The 27,435-nt window shown below is 52.9% G+C and overlaps 1 protein-coding gene and 1 pseudogene across 2 annotated transcripts; one reads left to right on the top strand and one right to left on the bottom strand.

Annotated features, from left to right (window-relative positions):
* The first annotated feature begins 488 nt into the window (after positions 1 to 488).
* LOC310890444 (olfactory receptor 14C36-like) lies at positions 489 to 27,435 on the top strand (annotated as a pseudogene). Its single transcript has 2 exons — positions 489 to 2,153; positions 25,636 to 27,435. The product of its transcript is annotated as an olfactory receptor 14C36-like (transcript).
* LOC310890445 (olfactory receptor 14C36-like) lies at positions 21,300 to 22,343 on the bottom strand (the record flags this gene model as incomplete). The annotated part of the gene is made up of 1 exon (XM_083852802.1): positions 21,300 to 22,343. The coding sequence occupies exon 1, from the start codon at positions 22,224 to 22,226 to the stop codon at positions 21,300 to 21,302; it is 927 nt and encodes a 308-aa protein (XP_083708928.1). The 5' UTR covers positions 22,227 to 22,343.

Here is a 27,435-nt window from a genome sequence, read left to right as displayed (position 1 = left end):
AGAGGGACCTGCTTGGAGGATTCCTTTGGGATATGGCCCTGCAGAGAGGAGGGGTGCAGGGAGATGGTTGATGTTTGAGCATCGACTGATAGAATGGACTGGCTTGGAAGGGACTTTCAAGGTCATCTAATTCCACCCCTCCTCCCATGTACAGGGACACCTTCAACCAGACCAGTCAGAAATTCCACTGAACAAGGGCCTCGCTTAGTGCCTGTAGAGTCCTGACACTCCTCACGCTGTTATCGTGTGAGAGTCACCACCATCAGGGTGAGCCATCGGCACCCAACCATGAACAGGAGACAAAAGGGAGCTTCAGGGCAGGGGGACCTTGGGAATGTCCAGCCTTCAGACAACAGAAACCCCCTGGAGGTGGCAAGGAGACGTGGCCAGTGCTGCACGTGGGGCAGAATACCTGCATCCATCAGGGCAGGGCTGGACGTGAGCAGCTGAGGGGGGACCCTGAGGAGAAGGCGTGGGTGCTACGAGGACACCATAGGAGCCAGTGGGACATGCTGACAGGGAGCGGGGCTACACCAGGGGCAAGGGGGGGCGCCCAGACCCTTACCCACTGTGCCCTGACCCAGGAAGAGCCCTGAGCCCTGCTGGAGGGACAGGATCTCCCTTTCCAGGGTCTGGAGTCAGGGCCGGAATTCTGTACTTCATGGGACAAATCATGGTTTCCTCAGCACCAGGGCCACTTTTCCTGGGCCTTGGTCTCCCCGCCATCACTGCCTGCACTTTTCTGCTCTAACAAGTCCATGGGGAGGCTTTGTCAGTAATGTCCCTCAGTGGGACTGTTAACACTGCGAGAGGCTTTGGAGTTTGCATCAGACTTGGACTACTTGAGAAGCTGCTTCAGCCACCCACGAGCAGCTCCTGTGCCAGGCGCAGCAGGGCTGGGGGCACTGCGTGCAGCTGGCATGGGGAGAGGAGAGGAGGGGGAGAGAGGTTCAGGGCAGCCTGGCATAGAAAGGCAGGGGAGAGCTGGCAGAGGGAGAAATCCTCACAGCCACCTCCCCTCGGTAAGTGTCTGGGTGCAGGGCAATGCCGCTGCGCACCCTGCCAGGCTCTCCTGGAGCTGGCACAGCCCTCAGGCGATGGCAGCTGTCAGGAGGACGCTCGGTGTTGGAGTTGAAGGGCACGCAGGGCTTGTGTGCTGCAGGGTGAGCGTGCAGGGCCCGAGGGCTCTGTTCTCTTGGGGCCGGCTGCAGGCTGTGCAGCCGGGGGTGCAGGCAGGGGTGCCCAGGGCTGTGGTGCAGAGCAGGGTCCCTGCTGTGCCCCAGGGGCTGTGTGGCGGGGCAGGGCCTCTGCCGCCTGCCAGGCTCAGCACTCAGCCTGCCCGGGGAGCTGCCCAGGGGCTGCGGGGAGAAGCTGCTGCTGGAAGGAGCCCCCCTGGCACGGCACAGCACGGCACGGCAGGGTCCTGCTGCTGCCCAGAGCCTGCTGCCTGGGGCAGGCTGCTCACAGCCCCACACCTCCCCAGGGCAATGCACAGCAGAACTGCCCACCAAGAGCGACCTGAAGGCAGTGCACTTTTAGAATCTGCTTCGTTTTCCTGCCCATGTGCTGAGGCAGAAGGATGGTAATGGAGTAGGAACATCTGTACTAAAGACTAAGGCGCCTTGAGCATTGCTGCTGCTCTGGGGCACCTCACACACCTCAGCATACAGACGGTACCGACATCACCTTCGTTGTTTCTTAGGGAAGTATTTGACCTTCTCCTCACGTCCTGCAGCAGGGACATGTCCCTGGCCTGTGGACTTCTCAGATCACTCCGGGTTCCCTTTTACCTGTTGCTCTAGACTAGGACTGACTGCTGCACAGCCCACAGCACAGCCCCCTGCTTCTTGTGGCATTGTCAGAGCACCAACCAGAGAAAAGACAAGGAGCGGCAGAAAGATCGTCCTGAAATGCATGAGGCAGTATGTTGTCTGTGTGGTGTATGTTGAGACATGCAATGAATTTTCATCAGAAAAGTCCTTAAATTTTACACAGTCTTTGCTTCTTTTGGACAGGCTCCCTTGCTTTGAGGCAAGAAATGTGTAACAGCAGCTCCATCACCGAGTTCCTCCTGCTGGCATTTGCAGACACACGCGAGCTGCAGCTCCTGCACTTCGTGCTCTTCCTGGGCATCTACCTGGCTGCACTCCTGGGCAACGGGGTCATCATCACTGCCATAGCTTGCGACCACCGCCTCCACATCCCCATGTACTTCTTCCTCCTCAACCTTGCCATACTCGACCTGGGCTCCATCTCCACCACTCTCCCCAAAGCCATTGCCAATTTCCTCTGGAACACCAGGGACATTTCCTATGTGGGATGTGTTGCACAGATCTTTCTGCTAATCTTTTTCAATTTAGCAGAACTTTCTCTTCTCACTGTCATGTCTTATGACCGCTACGTTGCCATCTGCCAGCCCCTGCACTACGGGACCCTCCTGGGCACCAGAGCCTGTGCCACCATGGCAGCAGCTGCCTGGGGCAGTGGCTTTCTCCACGCTGTGCTGCACACTGCCAATACATTTTCACTGCCTCTCTGCTGTGGCAATTCCCTCAACCAGTTCTTCTGTGAAATCCCCCAGATCCTCAAGCTCTCCTGCTCAGACTCCTACCTAAGGGAAGTTCAAGTTCTTGTGGTTACTGCTTCTGTGTTTGGGGGGTGCTTTGTCTTCGTTTTACTGTCCTATGTGCAGATCTTCAGGGCTGTGCTGATGATTCCCTCGCAGCAGGGACGGCACAAAGCCTTTTCCACGTGCCTCCCTCACCTGGCTGTGGTCTCCCTCTTTATGAGCACAGTCATTTTTGCCCACCTGAAGCCCCCCTCCATTTCCTCCCCTTCCCTGGATCTTTTTCTGGCACTTCTGTACTTGGTGGTGCCTCCAGTAGTGAACCCCTTCATCTACAGCATGAGGAACCAGGAGATCAAGGTTGCCATGTGGAAAGTGATGTCTGGGTGTTTTTCTTGATCAATAGATTGCCCGCCTCCTTTTGTAAATCACTCCTAATATTACTCATGATAGACGAAGTCAATGAGTCTTATGCTCTTGTGTTGTTGCTGGTCTTTTCCAATTTTATTTTCTCAAATGTTGTCCACAAAGAAATATAATTCTTTATTTTGGTTATGTATTTAAACCAATTCAAGTGACTCTTTGTCTTATGTCCTTCCTCTGAGGCCTTTTCTGTGGCTGCAGGGACAGTGCCTGTGTGCAGAGGTGGAGGAGAAAGTCGTGGCCCAGCAGTCCAGCCCAGGAGCACCAGCACTGGGTCCATGCAGAGCTGCTCTCCTGCCACTGCCACCCTTTCCTGCTGAGCCCTGCTGGCGGTGTAAGGCCTGGCTGCTCTTGTAGCTTGGTGCCAGTGCTGCTGTGTGGCCATGCTGGGACCACGGGCAGGGACAGGCAGTGGGCACTTGAGTGACACAGCTGGCCTCCAGAACAGCATTTCCCTCCTAGAAGAGCCGTGCCTGAACGCTCACGTCATCTCTCGGAGTTGCCGTCCCATCAGAATTTGCTCAAAGATGTGAGATGTTTTTGCAGTTGAGAACTAATTTTCTGTATTCCAAGGTAGTTGTGTAGTCATAATAAGGAGAAATGTTATGTTATTAATTAATTGGCAGTAGGGGGCCTCACTGTTCCAAAATAAGGTGGAAGCTTGAGAAAAACAGGATGAGCAGTGTGGGAACAGTAAAACAAAGATCACAGGTTTTCAAAACATAAGAGATGGAAAAAAAAAAAAGAAGAAGAAAAAAAAAGGCAAAAGGGAGAAATTAAAGGGTTGGAAAAAAGAAAAATTTTACATATGTGGTGTAGAGGAGTGTCAAGTAGCTTGTGAACCTACAGTCCTCACTGTAGTACTAACAGTACTAAAACTAAGTGTGTATCCTCTTAGGGACGTTCCAGTGGGACTAGGACAAATACCTTATGTGAACTCCACCCTTACCAACAGAGAGATTAGGAGATTTAAGACTTTTTTTTGTGTGTGTGTTTTTTTTAAGAAACAAAGTCTTTAACTGAGGACCCTATAGGACTAGCAGAACAGTCAAATCTGTTTCAAAAGCCTGAACTTGTATTCCTGGGCGGGAAACATCAATCTTGAGTATGTTATTCACTGGAGAAGAATGTTGAGGGGGGGAATGATTCAGCAGGCAGCTGTGCAAGAATGGCTAAGAACTAACACCCCCCCCGGACCAAGAGTAATTCCGATAGAGCAGAAATATCCATTTAGCTAACTACAATAATAACAACCCACAACACAGAAATCCTATGAGAGACTCAGGGTCAGAATTAGAAAGTACTCAGGGATGAATCCTGAGGACCCAGTAGCCCAAGGACTCTTTAAAGTCCATTTTGTGATTAAAGCCTGGCCAGATATGCAGAAAAAGCTCCAGAAGTAGGGAGGATGGAGTGAACAGTGTATGTAGTATGAAGGTGTACGCCAAGATGGGAGATGAGACGGAAAAGCAGAGAGCAAAATTAATGGTATTCACAGCATACTGGGTAGTGAGGCAGAGGGTTGGAGATAGAGTGGACTTTGGGGAAGAGTTGGGCCTAGGATGGCAAGGAGAGGAAGAGAGATGAAGGAATGGCAGACAAGGAAAGCTACCTGTGTTGCAGCCTAAATCCTGGCAGGGACAGGCTTTGAGAAGATATTTTAAGTGTGGCCAGCCCAGTCACTTCAAATAGGAGTATGCAGAGTGGAAGAAGGAGGAGAGATTGCTGATATAAATTCAGAATAGGGGAGTCGGGGCTTCTCAGAAAGCCAGTTCCCTGATAAATGAAGAAGTGTACCTCAAGGGTTCCTCCTGTTGTGGTTTAACCCGGCTGGCAGCTAAACACCACACAGCCGTTCGCTCACCCTCCCCCCTCCCTCTCTGGGATGGGGGAGAGAAACGGGAAAGTGAAGTCGGTGAGTTGAGATAAAGACAGTTTATTAAGACAGGAATATACTAATAACAATAATAATAATAATAGTGATAATGATAATAGTATTAACAATAATAATGTGTAAGAAAACAAGTGATGCACAATGCAATTGCTCACCACCCGCTGACCGATGCCCAGCCTATTCCCGAGCAGCTGGCCGCCCCCCCCCGGCCAGCCACCCCTATATATTGTTTAGCATGACGTCAGATGGTATGGAATACCCCTTTGGCCAGTTTGGGTCAGCTGTCCTGGGTCTGTCCCCTCCCAGCTCCTGCTGCACCCCCAGCCTGCTCGCTGGCAGGACAGAGCGAGAAGCCGAAAAGTCCTTGGCCTGGTGTAAACACTGCTCTGCAACAATTAAAACATCAGCATGTTATCAGCGCTCTTCTCATCCTAATCCAAAACATAGCACCCTACCAGCTACTATGAGCTACTTAACTCTGTCCTAACTGGAACCAGGACAGATATCCACCCCTTATTCCATACCATTTATGTCATGCTCAGGTTACACTCTGTCCAATACATTCTAATTAATCACCATTTTCATCTATGATATATAGCGATCATGGTAGTGATGACATACATTATTATATAATAATTAACATACTACAATTCAACTCATGGGCTATTCTCACCCAGTATCAAATCCCCTTGAGGTACACACCGGACTTCCCCATTCTTTTGCATTACCCACCAAGTGCATCCAGGTCCCTGAGCAAAAGCAATTCCACGAATGGGTTTGCCTTTTCCTGAGGCAGGAGTAGCCCAGACTGTTTTACCCAGCATGTTTCTTACGTGCACTACAGGAACTTTATCCCCTTCTACAGTGCGTAACAGGTTTGATTGGGCAGGTCCAGCTCGGTTGGCAGATCCCCTGGTATTGACTAACCAGGTGGCCTTTGCCAAATGTGTATCCCAATTTTTGAATGTCCCAGCACCCATTGCTTTCAGTGTAGTCTTCAACAGTCCATTGTATCGTTCAACTTTTCCAGAGGCTGGTGCATGATAGGGGATGTGATACACCCACTCAATACCATGTTCTTTGGCCCAAGTGTCTATAAGGTTGTTTCGGAAATGAGTCCCGTTGTCTGACTCAATTCTCTCTGGGGTGCCATGTCGCCATAGGACTTGCTTTTCAAGGCCCAGGATAGTGTTCCGGGCGGTGGCATGGGGCACAGGATATGTTTCCAGCCATCCGGTGGTTGCTTCCACCATTGTAAGTACGTGGCGCTTGCCGTTGCGGGTTTGAGAGAGTGTGATGTAATCAATCTGCCAGGCCTCTCCATATTTATATTTCAGCCATCGTCCTCCATACCAAAGAGGTTTTGACCGTTTGGCTTGCTTGATTGCAGCACATGTTTCACAGTCATGAATAACCTGTGCTATAGTGTCCATGGTCAGGTCCACCCCTCGATCACAAGCCCATCTGTAGGTTGCATCTCTACCTTGATGGCCTGAGGTGTCATGGGCCCATCGGGCTATAAATAATTCACCTTTCTGTTGCCAGTCCAGGTCCACCTGAGCCACTTCAATCTTAGCAGCCTGATCCACCTGCTGGTTGTTTTGATGTTCTTCAGTAGCCCGATTCTTGGGCACATGAGCATCTACATGGCGTACCTTTACAACCAGGTTCTCTACCCGGGCAGCAATATCTTGCCACAATGCCGCAGCCCAGATGGGCTTGCCCCTGCGCTGCCAGTTGTTCTGCTTCCATTGCTGTAACCACCCCCACAGGGCATTTGCTACCATCCATGAATCAGTATAGAGATAGAGAACTGGCCACTTTTCTCGTTCAGCAATATCTAAAGCCAGCTGAATGGCTTTCACTTCTGCAAACTGACTCGATTCACCTTCTCCCTCAGCAGCTTCTGCAACTTGTCGTGTAGGACTCCATACAGCAGCTTTCCATCTCCGATGCTTTCCCACAATACGACAGGACCCGTCAGTGAACAAGGCATATTTCTTCTCATTTTCCGGTAGCTTGTTGTACAGTGGGGCTTCTTCAGCACGAACCACCTCCTCCTCTGATGATATCCCAAAGTATTTGCCTTCTGGCCAGTCCATAATCACCTCCAAGATTCCTGGGCGACTGGGGTTTCCTATTCGAGCCCGCTGAGTAATCAGTGCAACCCACTTGCTCCATGTAGCATCAGTTGCATGATGTGTAGAGGGGACCCTTCCTTTGAACATCCAGCCTAGTACCGGCAGTCGGGGTGCCAGGAGGAGCTGCGCTTCAGTACCGACCACTTCCGAAGCAGATCGAACTCCTTCATATGCTGCCAATATCTCCTTTTCAGTTGGAGTATAGTGGGCTTCAGATCCTCTGTATCCCCGACTCCAAAACCCCAGGGGTCGACCTCGAGTTTCCCCAGGTTCTTTCTGCCAGAGGCTCCAGGTGGGACCATTCTCCCCGGCTGCGGTGTAGAGCACATTCTTTACATCTGGTCCTGTTCGGACTGGCCCGAGGGCTACTGCATGAACTATTTCCTGCTTAATTTGTTCAAAGGCTTGTCGTTGCTCAGGGCCCCATTCAAAAGCATTCTTCTTACGGGTTACTTGGTAGAGCGGGTTTACAATCAGACTGTAATTTGGAATATGCATTCTCCAAAACCCCATGACACCTAGGAAAGTTTGTGTTTCTTTTTTGCTAGTTGGTGGAGACATAGCTGTTATTTTGTTGATCACATCCATTGGGATTTGACGACGTCCATCTCGCCATTTTATTCCTAAAAACTGGATCTCTCGTGCAGGTCCTTTAACTTTATTCTGTTTTATGGCAAAACCGGCCTTCAGAAGGATTTGGACTATTTTCTTCCCTTTCTCGAAAACTTCTTCTGCAGTGTCACCCCACACAATGATGTCATCGATGTACTGCAGGTGTTCAGGAGCTTCCCCCTGCTCCAGCGCAGACTGGATCAGTCCATGGCAAATGGTAGGGCTGTGTTTCCACCCCTGGGGCAGCCGATTCCAAGTATATTGGACTCCCCTCCAAGTGAAAGCAAACTGTGGCCTGCACTGTGCTGCTAGAGGGATGGAGAAAAATGCATTAGCGATATCAATTGTGGCATACCACTTGGCTGCCTTTGATTCCAGTTCATACTGGAGTTCTAGCATGTCCGGCACTGCAGCACTCAGTGGTGGCGTGACTTCGTTCAGGCCACGATAGTCCACTGTTAGTCTCCACTCACCATTAGACTTTCGCACTGGCCATATGGGACTATTAAAAGGTGAATGAGTCTTGCTGATCACTCCTTGGCTCTCCAGTTGACGAATTAGCTTATGGATGGGACTCAGGGAGTCTCGGTTGGTGTGATATTGCCGCCGGTGCACAGTTGTGGTAGCGATCGGCACTTGCTGTTCTTCAACCCTCAGCAACCCCAAAACAGAAGGGTCCTCTGAGAGACCAGGCAAGGTAGACAACTGTTTAATGTCCTCTGTCTCCAAGGCAGCTATGCCAAAAGCCCAGCGGAACCCTTTTGGGTCCTTGAAATATCCTCTTCTAAGATAGTCTATGCCAAGGATGCACGGAGCATCTGGGCCAGTCACAATACGGTGCTTTTGCCACTCATTCCCAGTTAGACTCACTTCAGCCTCCAATACAGTTAACTGCTGGGATCCCCCCGTCACACCATAAATACAGATGGGCTCTGGCCCTTTATAGCTTGATGGCATTAGAGTACATTGTGCACCGGTGTCTACCAAAGCCTTATACTTCTGTGCGTCTGAGGTGCCAGGCCATCGAATCCACACAGTCCAATAAACTCGATTGTCCCTTTCCTCCCCCTGGCTGGAGGCAGGGCCCCTCTAGTCCTGGTCAGAATCTTCGTTTCTGTGTCTAAAGGACTGCCTGCTGGAAGTTGGAGCAGCAAACTTTTCAGAGAATTCCTTTTTCCCACTTGTTTTCCTTTGCAATTCACGTACCCGTGCCTCTAGGGTCGCAGTAGATTTTCCATCCCATTTTCTCATGTCCTCTCCATGGTCACGTAGGTAAAACCACAGGGTGGCGCGGGGTGTGTGCCCACCATATTGTCTTCCTTGCATAGATGAACGTTTACCCCTAATAGCTGAGACACTGGTTTGTACAGGTGGGGAGGAAAATAATCTCTCTTCAAGTTGGTGGATCTTTTCAGAAAGTTTCTCCAAGGTATTCTCTTTTAGCTGGTGGACACTTTCGTTCAGGTGGAGGGGAAGATAATCTTTCTTCAAGTTGGTGGATCTTTTCAGAAAGTTTCTCCAAAGCATTCTCTTTTAGCTGGTGGACACTGGTTCGTTCAGGTGGAGGGGAAGATAAATTCTCTTTAAGTTGGTGGACCTCTTCAGAGAGTTTCTCCACAGCTGAGACACAGGCCTGTAGGGAAGAGGAGAGATTTCCTTCATACTGCCGGAGTAATTTAGCCACTTCATTCACTGGGGGATTCTCCTCCGCTTTCCAGGCTATTATTGCCAATGAGCTGGCATATGATGATGGTGCACTCCGTACAAACTTCCGCCACATAGGTGGTGTACACTGGACTGCATCTGGATCTGCGGATGTTTGTGCGTCGTCTAGGTCCTTATAAATTACTTCCCGTACGGCCAATTCCCTCAGGTACTGAATTCCCTTCTCCATGGTGGTCCATTTGCCTGGTAGACATACAAGTTCTTCCTTGAAGGGATACCTTTCCTTCACAGCTGACAGGAGACGCCTCCAGAGACTGCGAGATCGTGCTCCATCTCCAATTGCTTTGTCAATGCATGCGTCCCTAGCAAGGGATCCCAGCCGCCTGGCTTCCTTGCCCTCTAATTCCACATAATTGGCTCCAGTGTCCCAGCACCGGAGCAGCCAGGTGACAAGCTGCTCACCTATACAGCGACCAAAATCTTTTCGCACATCTCGTAGCTCACGCTGGTATAGAGTCCGGGTAGTTACTGTTGATTTTTCGACACCCTCATCCTCATCTTCAGTCTCCTGCACCTTTGATGGCTGGTGTAGAGTCCGGGTAGTTACTGTTGATTTTTCGACATCCTCATCCTCATCTTCAGTCTCCTGCACCTTTGATGGCCCAGCCTCGTCTTCACTATGCCCAGACTTAGCAGAAGACTGTTTGCGTTGTAAACGACCTGAGCCTCTATACCATTTCTTCACCTTGTCTACAGGGGCAACTTGCACTGCTACAGCTCGTTTCTCTAATCCAGACACAGGGTCTGCCACAGGGGTTGGAATACCCTCTGCGGGGTCAACTTGCACTGCTACAGCTCGTTTCTCTGACCCAGACACAGGAGTGGGAGCAGCTGCAGGGGCTGGAGTGGCTGCGGAGCTGGAGCTGGAGCGGCTGCAGGAGCTGGAGCGGCTGCAGGAGCTGGAGCTGCAGCGGCTGCTGGAACTGGAACTGGAGCGGCTGCAGGAGCTGGAGCGGCTGCAGGAGCTGGAGCTAGGTTGCTAGTAGCATCAATTGCAGCTCGATAGGCACAAGCCAGACCCCAGCACGCTACAGTGATTTGTGTCACTTTGGAACTGCCAGAGTCATGACACCTTTTTTTCAAGCATTCTGCCAGCTTTTTAGGATTTTGCAGTTGTTCAGGGGTGAATGTCCAAAACACTGGAGGTGACCACTGCTCTAGAAACCTGCCCATATCCTCCCACACTCCCTGCCACTCGCAACTATCCCGCCTCAAGACAGATCTCCGGATGAGATTCCTAAGTAGTTGTCGCCTTGCCGAGGCGACCGGCTCCGGGGCAGACGCGTGCTGCAGCGGAGCGCGGGATCGGGACAGGCAGGGCTATTTTTCGGGCATCGAGCCTACGTGAGGGAGCCGACAGGCACCGGCAGCCCTCGTGAGGGAGGCTGACGAGGCGTAGGCGGGGCCAGCAGCGTCAGCGTCAGCTCCTCCCCCCGGCCGTTCAAAGGCAGCCCTTAGGGAGCGCGAGCGACCAGGAGCGCGGCGACCAGGGCCGGCAAACAGGGAGTGACGCGGTGGGAGTGACGCGGCAGTTAGCGAGGCAGTTGGCGCGGGCAGGCAGGGCGGAGCGCTCACACCCGCCCATAGGGACAACTCCTCTAACGACACTCTCCCGTCAGCTGGGTTGCGATGGTCTCCACCAGGCACGGTGCTTTCTCTAGGAAGTCAGTGCACACCCAGACCGACTGCCCGTCCAAACATGCGGCAGTTCAGGTCTCCGGATGCGGGGAGTGTCTGAGCCTCTTGCTGCCATCGGCGGGGGGCAGAGAGACTGCTTGCGTGAGGTGCGAGCAGGTGGACGACCTGGTCCGCATGGTGGCAGAGCTCAAGGAGGAGGTGCAGAGGCTGAGGGATATCAGGGAGTGCGAGCGGGAGATAGACTGGTGGAGCGACTCCCTGCAGGACCGGAGGGAGAGGGACCAGGGTGAGACGCCCCAAAGGGGGGTGGACCCCCTGCCCTGTTGCCATCGGGCAGAGGGAGGGGACCTGCGAGTTGAGGAGGAATGGAGGCAGGTCCCTGCTCGACCTCGCAGGAGATGCCCTCCCCTTCCGGCGCCGCCTTCCCAGGTGCCCTTGAACAATAGGTTTGAGGCCCTGGAGCTGGAGGGACCGGTGGGTGAGGATGAGGTAGGAAGCCTACCCGGGAGGATGCCTGAGGTGAGGAAGTTGACTCCACGCCTCAGGACTGCCTCCACCAAGAAAGAAAGAAGGGTGATTGTTGTGGGCGACTCCCTCCTCAGGGGAACGGAGGGCCCTATTTGTCGGCCTGACCCCACACATAGGGAAGTCTGCTGCCTCCCTGGGGCCAGGGTCAGAGACGTTACCAGGAAGCTTCCAAACCTGGTTCGCCCCTCTGACTATTACCCGCTTTTGATAGTCCAGGCTGGCAGCGATGATGTTGAAAAGAGAAGCCTCAGGGCCATCAAACAGGACTATAGGGGGCTGGGACGATTGGTGGAGGGAGCGGGAGTGCAGGTGGTGTTCTCGTCCATCCCTACGGGGGAAGGGAGAGGCACGGAGAGGACATGGAAAGCTCATGTGGTTAATAGGTGGCTCAGAGGCTGGTGCCAGCATAGAAATTTTGGGTTTTTTCACCATGGGGAGCTTTACTCGGCACCCGGCCTGATGGCCCCAGATGGGTCTCTATCTCCAAGGGGAAAACGGATCCTAGGCCAGGAGCTGGCGGGGCTCATAGAGAGAGCTTTAAACTAGGTAGGAAGGGGGACGGGGCTCAAACAAGGCTTGTCGGAGCTGTGCCGGGGGAAACAATGGCTAGGCCGGGGAAGAAGGCGATGGCCCAGCTGAAGTGCATCTACACTAATGCACGCAGCATGGGTAACAAACAGGAGGAGCTGGAAGCCATTGTGCAGCAGGCAGGCTACGACTTGGTTGCCATCACGGAGACGTGGTGGGACCGCTCCCACGACTGGAGTGCTGCAATGCCTGGCTATCGGCTCTTCAGGAGGGACAGGCAGCACAGAAGGGGAGGTGGCGTGGCTCTCTACATTAGAGAATCTTTCGATGTTGTAGAACTCCAGGCTGGGAATGATAAGGTTGAATCCCTGTGGGTTAGGATCCGCGGGAAGGCCGGCAAGGCTAGCATCCTGGTGGGGGTCTGTTATAGACCGCCGAACCAGGATGAGGAGACGGATGAGGAGTTTTATAGGCAACTGACAGAAGTTGCAAAATCGTCGGCGCTTGTCCTCGTGGGGGACTTCAACTTCCCGGACATATCCTGGAAACACAACACGGCACAGAGAAAGCAGTCTAGGAGGTTTCTGGAGAGCGTGGGAGATAGCTTCCTGACGCAGCTGGTCAGTGAACCTACCAGGGGTGGTGCCCCGCTAGACCTTCTCTTCACAAACAGAGAAGGACTGGTGGGAGATGTGGTGGTCGGAAGCTGTCTGGGGCAGAGTGACCACGAAATGGTAGAGTTCTCTATTCTTGGCGAGGCCAGGAAGGGGACCAGTAAAACTGCTGTCTTGGACTTCCGGAGGGCTGACTTTGAGCTGCTCAGGACGCTGGTTGGCCGAGTCCCTTGGGAGGCGGTTCTGAAGGGCAGAGGAGTCCAGGAAGGCTGGGCGCTCCTCAAGAAGGAAATCGTGATGGCACAGGAGCGGTCCGTCCCCACGTGCCCAAAGATGAGCCGGCGTGGAAGAAGACCGGCCTGGCTCAACAGAGAGTTGCGGCTGGAGCTTAGCAGAAAAAAGAGGGTTTATAATCTTTGGAAAAAAGGGCGGGCCACTGAGGAGGACTACAAGGATGTAGCGAGGCTGTGCAGGGAGAAAATTAGAAAGGCCAAAGCTCATCTGGAGCTCAACCTGGCTACTGCCGTTAAAGACAACAAAAAATCCTTTTACAAATACATCAACGCGAAACGGAGGACTAGGGAGAATCTCCATCCTTTACTGGATGCGAGGGGAAACCTAGTTACTAAGGATGAGGAAAAGGCTGAGGTGCTTAATGCCGCCTTTGCCTCAGTCTTTAGCGGCAATACCGGTTGTTCTCCGGACACCCAGTGCCCTGAGCTGGTGGAAGGGGATGGGGAGCTGGATGTGGCCTTCGCTATCCATGAGGAAATGGTTGGCGACCTGCTACGGAGCTTGGATGTGCGCAAGTCGATGGGGCCGGATGGGATCCACCCGAGGGTACTGAGAGAACTGGCGGAGGAGCTGGCCGAGCCGCTTTCCATCATTTATCGGCAGTCCTGGCTATCGGGGGAGGTCCCGGTTGACTGGCGGCTAGCCAATGTGACGCCTATCTATAAGAAGGGCCGCAGGGCAGACCCGGGGAACTATAGGCCTGTCAGTTTGACCTCAGTGCCAGGGAAGCTCATGGAGCAGATTATCTTGAGGGTCATCACGCGGCACTTGCAGGGCAAGCAGGCGATCAGGCCCAGTCAGCATGGGTTTATGAAAGGCAGGTCCTGCTTGACGAACCTGATCTCCTTCTATGACCAAGTGACGCGCTTGGTGGATGAGGGAAAGGCTGTGGACGTGGTCTACCTTGACCTCAGTAAGGCTTTTGACACCGTTCCCCACAACATTCTCCTCGAGAAACTGGCTGCTCGGGGCTTGGACTGGCGTACGCTTTGCTGGGTTAGAAACTGGCTGGATGGCCGGGCCCAGAGAGTTGTGGTGAATGGAGTCAAATCTGGCTGGAGGCCGGTCACTAGTGGAGTCCCCCAGGGCTCGGTACTGGGGCCGGTCCTCTTTAATATCTTTATTGATGATCTGGATGAGGGCGTCCAGTGCACCCTCAGTAAGTTTGCAGATGACACCAAGCTAAGTGCGTGTGTCGATCTGCTCGAGGGCAGGAAGGCTCTGCAGGAGGATCTGCATAGGCTGGAGCGATGGGCTGAGGTCAACTGCATGAAGTTCAACAAGGCCAAGTGCCGGGTCCTGCACCTGGGCTGCAACAACCCCAAGCAGAGCTACAGGCTGGGAGATGAGTGGCTGGAAAGCTGCCTGGCCGAGAAGGACCTGGGAGTATTGGTGGATAGTCGGCTGAATATGAGCCAGCAGTGTGCCCAGGTGGCCAAGAAGGCCAACGGCATCCTGGCCTGTATAAGAAGCAGTGTGGCCAGCAGGTCGAGGGAAGTGATTGTGCCCCTGTACTCGGCTCTGGTGAGGCCGCACCTCGAGTACTGTGTTCAGTTTTGGGCCCCTCGCTACAGGAAGGACATGGACGTGCTCGAGCGAGTCCAGAGAAGGGCGACCAAGCTGGTGAGGGGTCTGGAAAACAAGTCTTACGAGGAGCGGCTGAGGGAGCTGGGCTTGTTCAGCCTGGAGAAGAGGAGGCTCAGGGGCGACCTCATCGCTCTCTACAGTTACCTGAAAGGAGGCTGTAGAGAGGTGGGGGTTGGTCTATTCTCCCACGTGCCTGGTGACAGGACGAGGGGGAATGGGCTAAAGTTGCGACAGGGGAGTTTTAGGTTGGATGTTAGGAAGTACTTCTTTACCGAAAGGGTTATTAAGCATTGGAACGGGCTGCCCAGGGAGGTGGTGGAGTCACCATCCCTGGAGGTCTTTAAAAGACGTTTAGATGTAGAGCTTGGGGATATGGTTTAGTGGAGTACTTAGTGTTAGGTCGGAGGTTGGACTCGATGATCTTGAGGTCTCTTCCAACCTAGAAAAATCTGTGAATCTGTGAATCTGTGAATCTGTGTTTAACCCTCCACAAAACCTGAAGCGCATTCAGGAGACATAACAACAAGAGCAGGCTGGTCTGAGTATCCCAAGGATATTCAACATCTCGGAGAACCACCGTAACTAGCTCGGGGGATAAGAGGGTGGTGGTGAAGGAGAAAGGGAGAGTGAACAGGTAGGGAAACATGTCTTCCCCTGTCCCCTTCACAGATTGGCTCCCTAACGAAAACAGGCAATAGGTGTAATTGCTAATAGTTTCCGAGATATGGATTCCAAAGTATAGAGTCGACGTCAGTGCTGAGTACAAATACCACGTTAAAGTCGTGACCAGATATTTCATCATTTCATAAGCCATTGTTACACCGCACAGTACCATAACAATCTTAAACCAGGGCCCGGAAAGGATAAACAGTGCAACAGGGAGCACATACAGAAAGTAACGCACCATAAAACTCAATTTGGAATACAGGTACAGCAGACTGGAGATTAAGGCAATCAACATCGTGACTAGCAACTATTAAGCAGGTCCAATACTTATACCAGTTTTAGTTTAACACACTCTGGTCAGATTTGTCGATATCTCAACACTTCGCGCCCCACGTTGGGTGCCAAAAGGACTGTTGTGGTTTAACCCGGCTGGCAGCTAAACACCACACAGCCGTTCACTCACCCTCCCCCCTCCCTCTCTGGGATGGGGGAGAGAAACGGGAAAGTGAAGCCGGTGAGTTGAGATAAAGACAGTTTATTAAGACAGGAATATACTAATAACAATAATAATAATAATAGTGATAATGATAATAGTATTAACAATAATAATGTGTAAGAAAACAAGTGATGCACAATGCAATTGCTCACCACACGCTGACCGATGCCCAGCCTATCCCCGAGCAGCCGGCCCCCCACCCTGGCCAGCCACCCCTATATATTGTTTAGCATGACGTCAGATGGTATGGAATACCCCTTTGGCCAGTTTGGGTCAGCTGTCCTGGGTCTGTCCCCTCCCAGCTCCTGCTGCACCCCCAGCCTGCTCGCTGGCAGGACAGAGCGAGAAGCCGAAAAGTCCTTGGCCTGGTGTAAACACTGCTCTGCAACAATTAAAACATCAGCATGTTATCAGCGCTCTTCTCATCCTAATCCAAAACATAGCACCCTACCAGCTACTATGAGCTACTTAACTCTGTCCTAACTGGAACCAGGACAGTGTACCTCAATGGGGATCACTCTACAATTATCGTTACGGGCAAAACAGACTTGGCATAGGAAGATGAATAAAATTGATTACCTATTGATGGGAACAGAGAGGAACAGAAAAACAAGCTGGGGGCACCTTCCCCCATCCACTCTCTTCCACCTCTTCCCTGCCCTGAGTGGCGCAGGGGGGCTGGGAGCAGGGGCTGCAATCAGTCCATGGTGCTTTGTTTCCTCTGTTCCTTCACTGTCGCTCTCCCCCCTGCTCTGGTGTGGGGTCCCTCTCGTGGGGTGCCGACCTTCCTGGGCTGGTCCTGTGTGGGATTCTCCACGGGCAGCGAAAAACGGGCTCTTTGGAAGCTGCTCCAGGTGGGGGTCTGTTCCGCAGGCTCTATTTGTCAGGAGCAAGCTGGTCCCCAGACCATACTAGGAATGGGAATGGAAAATCATGCTTAACCAACCTGATAGCCTTCTGTGATGAGATGACTAGCTGGGTAGATGAGGGGAGAGCGGTGAATGTGGTCTACCTTGACTTCAGAAAGGCTTTTGACACTGTTTCCCATAACATCCTCATAGACAAGCTCAGGAAGCATGGCCTACATGAGCAGAGAGTGAGGTGGACTGATAATTGGGTGGATGGCAGAGCTCGGAGGGTTGTGCTCAGTGGTGTGAAGACTAGTTGGAAGCCTGTAGCTACCGGTGACCCCCAGGGGTCAGTACTGGGTCCAGTCTTGTTCAGCTTATTCACCAATGACCTCCTTTTCTTTTGGCTCTATATCAGGATCTGCTTTTGTCCCAGTGACTTGCGGAAAACGGACACCACAATCAGTAAGATTGTAAAGTAGGTATGTTTATTCAGCGCTGGGCAGCACGGGGGGTAGTCCCGCCAAAGTCGTGTGCGCCTGACGCAGCAACTTGCCTTGGTTATATGCAGTAAAGAGTTACCTATGCATGAAGTTTCACAATATGCCTATACATATTCATAACCTGTCCCCGCTTCGTATTAAAATTAGTTCCAAGGAGTCATTTCCATAAACTCCTCCCATCTGCGCTTGCGCAGTGCATTCTGGTGGTGGTCGTCGGGGGTTGTGGGGATGAAGATTGATGACTCTTCCTCATCACCGCTAGTTGACCTCTTGTCTCTGCACAGACTCAGTTGCTTCTTGGATCTTGTCCATCCACAGGACCAGTTTCTACCAGTTTCTTAAGATAGGCTCACACTCTTAGACCTCTGGTCTAAGACTCTGACCTTGGTAAAGGGGCCCAAGGCTTCTTGCTTTAATTAATTTGCACAAGCACCATAGTTAGTAAAGACACTAAGTAGGATCCTAGTTTCATGCCGTCAGCACTCTATCTCTACTTGATAAGATTCCCCTAACTCCCTCTCTCACCAGCAGCTGCGGTGCCTTGCAAGGGGCTGGGGCTGTGGTGGCCATGCCCGAGCTCTGCAGCACCCTGTGGCAAGGCAACCGTGAGCGTGGTTGCCACGAGCCCTGCCTGCCCTCCTCCTGCCACGCTCCGTCAGGCGGCTGCAGCAGAGGGGACCCACAGCCAGCCCCTGGCTGCGCTCTGCCACCCGCGTCTCCAGTGCCATCCCTGCTGCCTTGGGGTGCTCTGTGACACGCTGGGTGACCTCACAAGGCCTGCCGGCCAGCACATCTCCTGCGGGGCAACCAGGCCGCACAGCGGCAGGGACCTCACCACCGCCCTTCCAGCCTCCTCCCCTCCCCTCGGCCACGGCCTTGTCTCTGCTGGCAGGAGCGGCCTTGGGAGGCGCTTCCTGGCCTCCCCTCCCTAGCGAGCTGAAAGGAAAAATGGTCTCTTCCTTGACAGAACAATGGCATCAAATTTGAAAAGCTTCATTAGCAGGTAGGTGAAACCTTTACTAGGTTTTGTTAGACAGAAGGAAGTTTAGAAACTTTCATCCCTGATGTTAGCTTACTCACTAATTAGTCAGCTTTATCTATAAGAGCCTCCAGACTTGTATCTCAGAATGAGGGCAAGCTGACCCAGGCCTAGAGGATGTGTCAGAAGATTAGGTGAGGAATTCATGCTATGCGTATATCCTTGGATGTGTAAGCAACTAAGCTTTGTATGCATGCCTAAGATGAAAGAAGAAGAGAAGAAAGATTTAGATGGCTTGAGCATGGACAAGAACTGGATTCAACTAACGAACATAGTGAGGAAGATTACCGATGACCACCAGAGACCCCTGAAAGAGCACCAGTGGAAACAAATGTGCATGGGTCAGAGACATTTACTGATTTTAATGAGTTACAGGAAATAGCATGAATATGTTTTGGGGAAATCTGATTAACATGTATGTTTTGATTGTATATAACCCCTATAGCTCAAACAGTTCTGTAAGCACACTAGGTGGACTGATCCCCACTAAGTCCAGCACCTCAGTAAAAGAACGCCTGCTATCTATAACTCAAAACTGAGTCTTAGAGAGTTCCTTTGACTGGCTTTTACAGTATCACCCTCGCCTCCTGCCAGCTGCAGGAGGCAGCCCTTTCCCCTGCCCAGCAGGATGGCAGTGCCAGGGCAGGACATGGGAGAGTTAGGCCCTGTAGCGCCCATGCTGAACGCTTGTGGCAAAGTGGGAGCTGAGATTGGGCTCTGTGGTGCAGAGGAGGCCCCATGCAGAAAAGATGAGGTTAAACAGCAACTTTGCAGGGGGGGTCTCCAGCTTGGTTTGGCACGGGAGGCTTCTGGCCACAAAGGGGCAATGGATGGGTCAGCCACAACTTCTCTGGGCAACCTGTTCCTTTTATCACCACACCCAAAGGAAAGAATATCTTCCTTATACCTTATTTTAAAGTACCCTCTTTTGGCTTTAAAACATTACCTAAAGGCCCCTTTAGGTACTGGAAGGCTGCTATAGGGTCTCTCCAGGCTGAAGAGAACCAGCTTTCTCAGCCAGTCTTCATTGAAAAGGTGCCCCAGCCCCTCTGTCATGTTTTTGGCCTCTTCTAGACTCCTTCGAATACTTCCATGTCCTTCTTGAGTTCGGGGCCCCAGAGCTGAATGCAGTAATCCAGGAGGTGTCTCCCAAGAGCGGAGTGGAAGGACAGAATCACCTCTCTCAAGCTTTGGGCCAAACTTCTTTGATGCAGCCCAGAATACAGCTGGCTTTCTGGGCTGCAAACTCACATTGCCGGCACAGGTTGAGCTTCTCATCCACCAACACCCCAGGTCCTTCTCCTCAGAGCTGCTCTCTAGCCATTCTCCACCCAGCCGGTAGTTGTGCTTGCGATTGCCCAAATCCAGTTGCAGGACCTTGCACTTGGCCTTTGGGAACCTCATGAGGTTCTCACAGGAAAATCTCTCAAGCCTGTCCAGGTCCACCTGCATATCATCCCTTCCCTCCAGTGTATCGACTGCACCACCCAGCTTGGTGTCATCAGCATACTCGCTGAGATTGCACTCAATCACACTGTCCGTGTCACTGACAAAGTGTTAAAACAGTGCTGGTCCCAATACTGGCCCCTGAGGAACACCACTCTTTACTGACCTCCACTTGGACATTGAGCTGTAGACTCCAGCTCCTTGAGGGTGACCATCCAGCCACTTCCTTACCCACCAGGTGATCCATCCATCACATGCATGTCTCTCCAATTGAGAGACAAGGATATGGTGTGGGACAGCGTCAAATGATTTGCACAAGTCAAGGTTCATGACGTGAGTTGCTCTTCCCCTCTCCACCAATGCTGTAAGCCCATCGTAGAAGGCCACCAGATTTGTCAGACACGATCTAGTGAAGCCATGTTGGCTGTCACCAAGAGCTACCAGTTTGCTGTCGCCACCAGTCCAGAAGGCAGGGTAGCGTGATATGTCAGAGAGAGGCATTTGCAATGAACGTGTGCAAGGAGGGTGACAGAAATCTCTTGGGAACACTGGGGGTAATTACTGGAGTTCTGGGGGTAATTACTGGAGTTCTGCACAGAGAAATGTCAGGGCTCTGTGAGGTGCCCATATCTGAGCTGGCCTCACGTACTGCTCATACACACTGGGCTCTTCAGAGACACGGGTCCCTGCCTTGCACACACACAGGCAGTGCACTGCACACTTGCAGGGTCCCTCTGGCTCCTGCAGCCACTGCCAGAGGCTGGGAGGCACCTCAGCCCTGCGGTGCATCGCCCTGCTCTGCCCTCCTCTGAGATGCCCCAAGGCACGAGCAATGGGCACAGGGACCTCGGAGGTGCAAGGAAGCACATCTCAGAGCTGCATTCAGGTCTTGCACTTTGGACTAGATGATCTCTGAAGGTGCATTCCACCTGGACTGTTCTGTGCTATTCAGGCAGATGCCCCATGGTTGTTACTCTCAGGATGAAGGGACCTGAAGACACTCTGCCCCACTGGTCTTCATGACACCCCTAGGGATAGCTGATGGCCTTTGTGCTTGCTCTTGTTCCTCTCTCCATGTGCGTACGATGTGCCTGCAGATAGCAGCAGAACCAAAGGGTTTCTGTTCCCATGTCTCCCCTGCACCTGGACAGGCCCTGCTCTTCTCCCAGCACATCCTGTGTCCCAGGGAGCATTTGGGACTCTGAGCACATTCTGATGTGACGGCAACTCCAAAAGATGACGTGTGCCTTCTGGCATGGTCCTTTTAGGAGGGAAATGCTGTTCTGGAGGCCAGCTGTGTCACTCAAGTGCCCACTGCCTGTCCCTGCCTGTGGTCCCAGCACGGCCACACAGCAGCACTGGCACCAAGCTACAGGAGCAGCCAGGCCTTACACCGCCAGCAGGGCTCAGCAGGAGAGGGTGGCAGTGGCAGGAGAGCAGCTCTGCATGGACCCAGAGCTGGCACTCCCAGGCTGGACTGCTGGGCCACGACTCTTTTCCCCTCCACCTCTGCACACAGGCACTGTCCCTGCAGCTACACAAAAGGCCTCAGAGGAAGGATATAAGAAACAATGTCACTTTATTTGGTTTAAATGGAAAACCAAAATGAAGAATATTATTTCTAAGTGAACAAAATTACTCAGAATATTAGTGGAAAGTACCAGCAACACAAGAAAAAAGGGCAGGCATGGCCTATCGTGAGTAACGTTTTCAGGTGTTCTCAGAAGAAGAGAGGCAAGAATGTTTATTGGTTATGAAACACACGTGGTCATCAGTTTCCATATGGCATTCTTGAGCTCCTGGTTCCTCATGCTGTAGATGAGGGGGTTCACTGCTGGAGGCACCACTGCATACAGGACTGCCAGCACCAGGTCCAGGGAAGGGGAGGATATGGAGGGGGGCTTCAGGTGGGCAAACATGATGGTGCTCATAAAGAGGGAGACCACAGCCAGGTGAGGGAGGCACGTGGAAAAGGCTTTGTGCCGTCCCTGCTGGGAGGGAATCCTCAGCACGGCCCTGAAGATCTGCACATAGGACAGAGCAATGAAAACAAAACAACTCCCAAACAGAAAAGCAGTAACCACAAGAACTTGAACTTCCCTTAGGTAGGAGTCTGAGCAGGAGAGCTTGAGGATCTGGGGGATTTCACAGAAGAACTGGTTGAGGGAATTGCCACAGCAGAGAGGCAGTGAAAATGTATTGGCAGTGTGCAGCACAGCGTGGAGAAAGCCACTGCCCCAGGCAGCTGCTGCCATGGTGGCACAGGCTCTGGTGCCCAGGAGGCTCCCGTAGTGCAGGGGCTTGCAGATGGCAATGTAGCGGTCGTAGGCCATGATGGTGAGAAGAGATGATTCTGCTGAAATCAAAAAGACTAGCAAAAAGAACTGTGCAGCACATCCTGGGTAGGAAATGTCCCTGGTGTTCCAGAGGAAATTGGCCATGGCTTTGGGGACAGAAGTAGAGATGCAGCCCAGGTCGAGGAGGGCGAGGTTGAGGAGGAAGAAGTACATGGGGGTGTGGAGACGGTGGTCGCAGGCTACGACTGTGATGATGACCCCATTGCCTAGGAGGGCAGCCAGGTAGATGCCCAGGAAGAGCGCGAAGTGCAGGAGCTGCAGCTCCCGCGTGTCTGCGAATGCCAGGAGGAGGAACTCGGTGATGGAGCTGCTGTTACACATTTCTTGCCTCGGAGCAAGGGAGCCTGTCCAAAAGAAGCAAAGACTGTGCAAAATTTAAGGACTTCTTTGACTGCAATCCATTGAATGACTCAACAAACACCACACAGACCAAAACACTGCCTCACTGTGCAGCAGCCAGTCCTGGTCTGCAGCAACAGGTAAAAGGGAACTGGGAGTGATCTGAGAAGTCCACAGGCCAGGGACATGTCCCTGCTGCAGGACATGAGGAGAAGGTCAAATACTTCCCTAAGAAACAACAAAGGTGATGTTGGTACCGTCTGTATGCTGAGGTGTGTGAGGTACCTCAGAGCAGCAGCAATGCTCAAGGAGCCTTAGTCTCTAGTACAGATGTCCCTACTCCATTGCCATCCTTCTGCCTCAGCACATGGGCAGGCAAATGAAGCAGATTCTAAAAGTGCACTGCCTTCAGGTCGCTCTTGGCGGGCAGTTCTGCTGTGCAGTGCCCTGGGGAGGTGTGGGGCTGTGAGCAGCCTGCCCCAGGCAGCAGGCTTTGGGCAGCAGCAGGACCCTGCCCTGCCGTGCCGTGCTGTGCTATCCGGGGGGGCTCCTTCCAGCCGCAGCTTCTCCCCGCAGCCCCTGGGCAGCTCCCCGGGCAGGCTGAGTGCTGAGCCTGGCAGGCGGCAGAGGCCCTGCCCCGCCACACAGCCCCTGGGGCACAGCAGGGACCCTGCTCTGCACCACAGCCCTGGGCACCCCTGCCTGCACCCCCGGCTGTACAGCCTGCAGCCGGCCCCAAGACAAGGAGCCCTCGGGCCCTGCACGCTCACCCTGCAGCACACAAGCCCTGCGTGCCCTTCAACTCCAACACCGAGCGTCCTCCTGACAGCTGCCATCGCCTGAGGGCTGTGCCAGCTCCAGGAGAGCCTGGCAGGGTGCGCAGCGGCATTGCCCTGCACCCAGACACTTACCGAGGGGAGGTGGCTGTGAGGATTTCTCCCTCTGCCAGCTCTCCCCTGCCTTTCTATGCCAGGCTGCCCTGAACCTCTCTCCCCCTCCTCTCCTCTCCCCATGCCAGCTGCACGCAGTGCCTCCAGCCCTGCTGTGCCTGGCACAGGAGCTGCTCGTGGGTGGCTGAAGCAGCTTCTCAAGTAGTCCAAGTCTGATGCAAACTGCAAAGCCTCTCCCAGTGTTAACGGTGCCACTGAGGGACATTACTGACAAAGCCTCCCCATGGACTTGTTAGTGCAGAAAAGTGCAGGCAGTGATGACGGGGAGACCAAGGCCCAGGAAAGGTGGCCCTGATGCTGAGAAAACCTCGATGTCTTCCTGCAGGATCCATGGATCTCCTCACAGCACTCAGGCATCTCACTGGAGCACCAAAGCATCTCCTCAGGGCACCCAAGAACCTCCTGAAATACTCTAATATATCCCCAGAGCTACCAAGGAAGTTCTCCGAGCATCTCCCCAGGGCACTGAAACTCTCAAACATTTCACAAGGTCATCCAAGCATCTCAGAAGAATATCCAAAATTCTCCCCAAGGAAACAAGCCCCTCCTTGGAACCACCCAACAGCACCCCAAGTCCCATAGCATGTCCGAGCTCACCCAAGTCTCTCTGTGGGGCAAGCAAGCATGTTCCCAGGGTACCCAGGCATCTCGCTGGTTCCATTTGCTGGGACAGTCATGCATGTCCCCAGGACACCCAAGCATCTTCCTGGGGCACTCAAGAACACCCTGGAGCACCCAAGTGTCCCAACAAGCCACCCTGGTGTCTCTTGGAGCATGGAAGCATCTCTGTGCAGTACCCAAGCATCTTCCTCAGGCATACTAAAACCTCCTAGGGCATTTCCCTGGAGAAGTCAAGCACCTAGCTATTTGTGCCCAATCATTTCCTCAGGGCACCCAAACACCTCCCTGGAACACCCAAGCACCTCACTGGAGTACCCAAGGGTCTCCCCTCTGCAATCCTACATCTGAGTGGAGAATTCAACCATCTCCCCAGGGCTCCAAAACACCACCTGGGGCACACAAACATCTCACTGGAGATGGGAAGCACCTTCCTAGGCACCCAACTGCTTCCGTGGGGTGCACAAGCACCTGCCACAGTCATTCAAGTATGTCCCCGTGGGCATGGAGGCATCCCCAAAGGGATACAGACACCACCGTGCAGGAACCAAGCATCTCCCCACCGCCCTCCAGCATCTTCCTTGGAAGCAAACAGCAAACTACTCACAAAGTCACACAACGGTCTCCATGGAGCACCCAAAATCCTCCCTGGAGAAATAAAGCTTTGCCCTGGATCAAACAAGCCTCTCCCTTGGGCACACAAGCACATCTCCTAGGGTACACAAGCATCCCCAGATAGCACTCAAGCCTTTCTCTGCAGCCACCAAGAAACTTTCAGGATCATCAGTCCATCCTCCTGGGACATCCAGGAAACTCCCTGCATCACCCAGGTGTCTTCTTGGAGAAACCAAGCATCTCCCTGCACACCCAGGGAGCATCTGGATAGAGCAGCTAAGAAGCCTGGGGAGCACCCTGAATGTTGTTGGGATAGCCAAGAACCTCCATGGAGCAAGAAAGCATCTCCTGAGGCACCCAGGCATCTCAGGGGAGCACACAAGCATCTCCTCTGCACACACCAGCACATCCTTCAAGTTTCCAGGGCCATTCAGGCTCACACTGTGCTTCAGCCCCTGCTCCATCGCGCACTCTCCTCCCTGTCCTGCCCTGCTCTGCCCTCTGCTGCCTGCTGCCAGGGGCTTCCGTCCCGACTGGGGCCTGCCCGCACCCCTGGCCCTCTCTCCGAGCTGGGCTGCCGTGTCACGGCCCCACTGTGACACCTGGGTGACACAGCTACCACTGACCCCCTGCCCACTGTTACAACTGGGTGACACAGCCACCGCTGCCCCCTGCCCACTGGGACACCACTCAGCATTTATTTCTTTGGACTCACAGCTTTGTCAGTGACACAAAATGGGTCAGATTCACCTCCAAGAAAAATATTTCTGGCATCTTCCATAAACCTCACAGGTATTGAATACCAAATAATTCTTGAAGTTTTAATCAAAAGTGTTGGTGTTTTTATTTCTTTCTTTTTTTCTTGTCCATGTTTAGCAAGTTTTCCTTTTCTTGATAAAGTTCCACACACATGCTTTTCTGGTTCTGTACCTTGGAATGTTGTCTTATAAAGAGATCTTCTATTTCCAGCTGCTTGCTCTACTCTTCTGTTAAGAGGAATCCTCCTGGTTTGTGTCTTGTCCTTGTGTCTGGGTTTGCTTGGCCAGCTTTGTGTCTCAGCACTTCTGCTGAGCCTTCACCAGCTCCGTTGCCCTTCTTTGTACACACTGCAGCACCTCAATGTCCTTGCAGTGAGGGGCCTCAAACTGAACACAGTATTCCAGGTGTGGCCTCACCAGAGCTGACGACAGGGGATGGACTCTTCCTAGGCATCTACCTGGCTGCCCTCCTGGGCAACGGCCTCATCCTCACCGCCGTAGCCTGCGACCACCGTCTCCACACCCCCATGTACTTCTTCCTCCTCAACCTTGCCCTCCTAGACCTGGGCTCCATCTCCACCACTCTCCCCAAAGCCATGGCCAATTCCCTGTGGGACACAAGGACCATCTCCTATCAAGGATGTGCTGCACAGGTCTTCTTTTTTTGTCTTCTTGGTTGGAGCAGAATACTCTTTTCTCACAGTCATGGCCTACGACTGCTATGTTGCCATCTGCAAGCCCCTGCACTATGGGAGCCTCGTGGGCAGCAGAGCTTGTGCCAAGATGGCAGCAGCTGCCTGGGGCAGTGGCTTTCTCTATGCTGTCCTGCACACGGCCAATACATTTTCCCTGCCCCTCTGCCAAGGCAATGCTGTGGACCAGTTCTTCTGTGAAATCCCCCAGATCCTCAAGCTCTCCTGCTCAGATGCGTACCTCAGGGAAGTTGGGGCACTTGTGTGTAGAATTTCTTTAGTCCTTGGTTGTTTTGTTTTCATTGTGCTGTCCTATGTGCAGATCTTCAGGGCCATGCTGAGGATGCCCTCTGAGCAGGGCTGGTACAAAGGCTTTTCCACTTGCCTCCCTCACCTGGTCGTGGTCTCCCTGTTTCTCAGCACTGGCATGTTTGCCTACCTGAAGCCCCCCTCCATCTCTTCCCCCTCCCTGGACATGGTGGTGGCAGTTCTGTACTCGGTGTTGCCTCCGGCAGTGAACCACCTCATTTACAGCATGAGGAACCAGGAGCTCAAGGACGCAGTGAGGAAACTCTTTGGATACATGTTTCAAGCAAGTATGTGCACACATACATCTTCAACATTAGTCATGTGCCTATGATCCTATCAGGACACTGAGGTTTTTTTTGAAATAAACTGTTAGGACAATTTTCTTTAATTTTCTTTCTTTCTTAGTGTTGCCTAAAGCTTGTGAATTAGATTTATTGTTATTCTTACCATCCAATATTTAATGTTTTTTTTTTTAGTTTTGACCTAGTCATCTAATGTACTTATAGAATGGGGCTTCTCATGCAGATAAAGAAAATAAAGAGTAGAGCAGAAATTTACTGGTCTCATATCCCATCTCCTCCCATCTCTTGTGTAGCTAGGCTGGGCTTGGGAGAGGGCAGGGAGGTGGGGAGCGGTGAGCAAGGGCTGGGCTGGGCTGGGCAGTGCCCGGCAGAGGGCAACAGCAGCATCAGGGAACGGTGGGAGCATGCAGGGGAGGGCTCCCAGCAGGGCTTGGTGCTACAGAGCCAGGGCTGTGCAAAGGGAGCCGAGATCTGCAGGGGCAGGGGAGAGGAGGCTGCTCTGGGCCCTTGCTGGCCTGGGCAGAGCAGGAAGGGGACCCAGGGCATTCGTCTCCTCACCGCAGCCTGCCAGGACCTGCAAGGCGGTCATGGAGAGTCCAGGGCCAGGCTCTGCCCTGTGGTGCGCAAGGAGAGGGCAAAGCCACGGGGTGTGGTGTGAAGCAAGAGGTGCTGGGCCTGCAGAGCAGGAAAAGCTTTGTCCCCCAGCTCGGGGCTCTTCCCCAGCCAGGTGGCCATGAGCCCCACCTCTTTTTCACATTCATATCCCTAGCTGGAAGGGGACGATTTCCCAAAGTGGGGACAAGCTGATGGGTTCTGTCTCAACCATTTGACCTGTCCTGTTCTTGAGTCTTGCAGCCTGAATTTGCCACAGATGACCCAGGATGGTAAATGGATGTTCAGCTGTCTAGTAGGAACAAAGGAGAGTATCTTGGGTTCCCAATGGCCTT

The sequence above is a fragment of the Anser anser genome (genome assembly GCF_964211835.1).
Source record: "Anser anser genome assembly, contig: HAP1_SCAFFOLD_51, whole genome shotgun sequence".
NCBI classification, from domain to species: domain Eukaryota; kingdom Metazoa; phylum Chordata; class Aves; order Anseriformes; family Anatidae; genus Anser; species Anser anser.
Note: the sequence above shows the minus strand (reverse complement) of the source record. Positions and strands in the feature narration are given on the sequence as shown.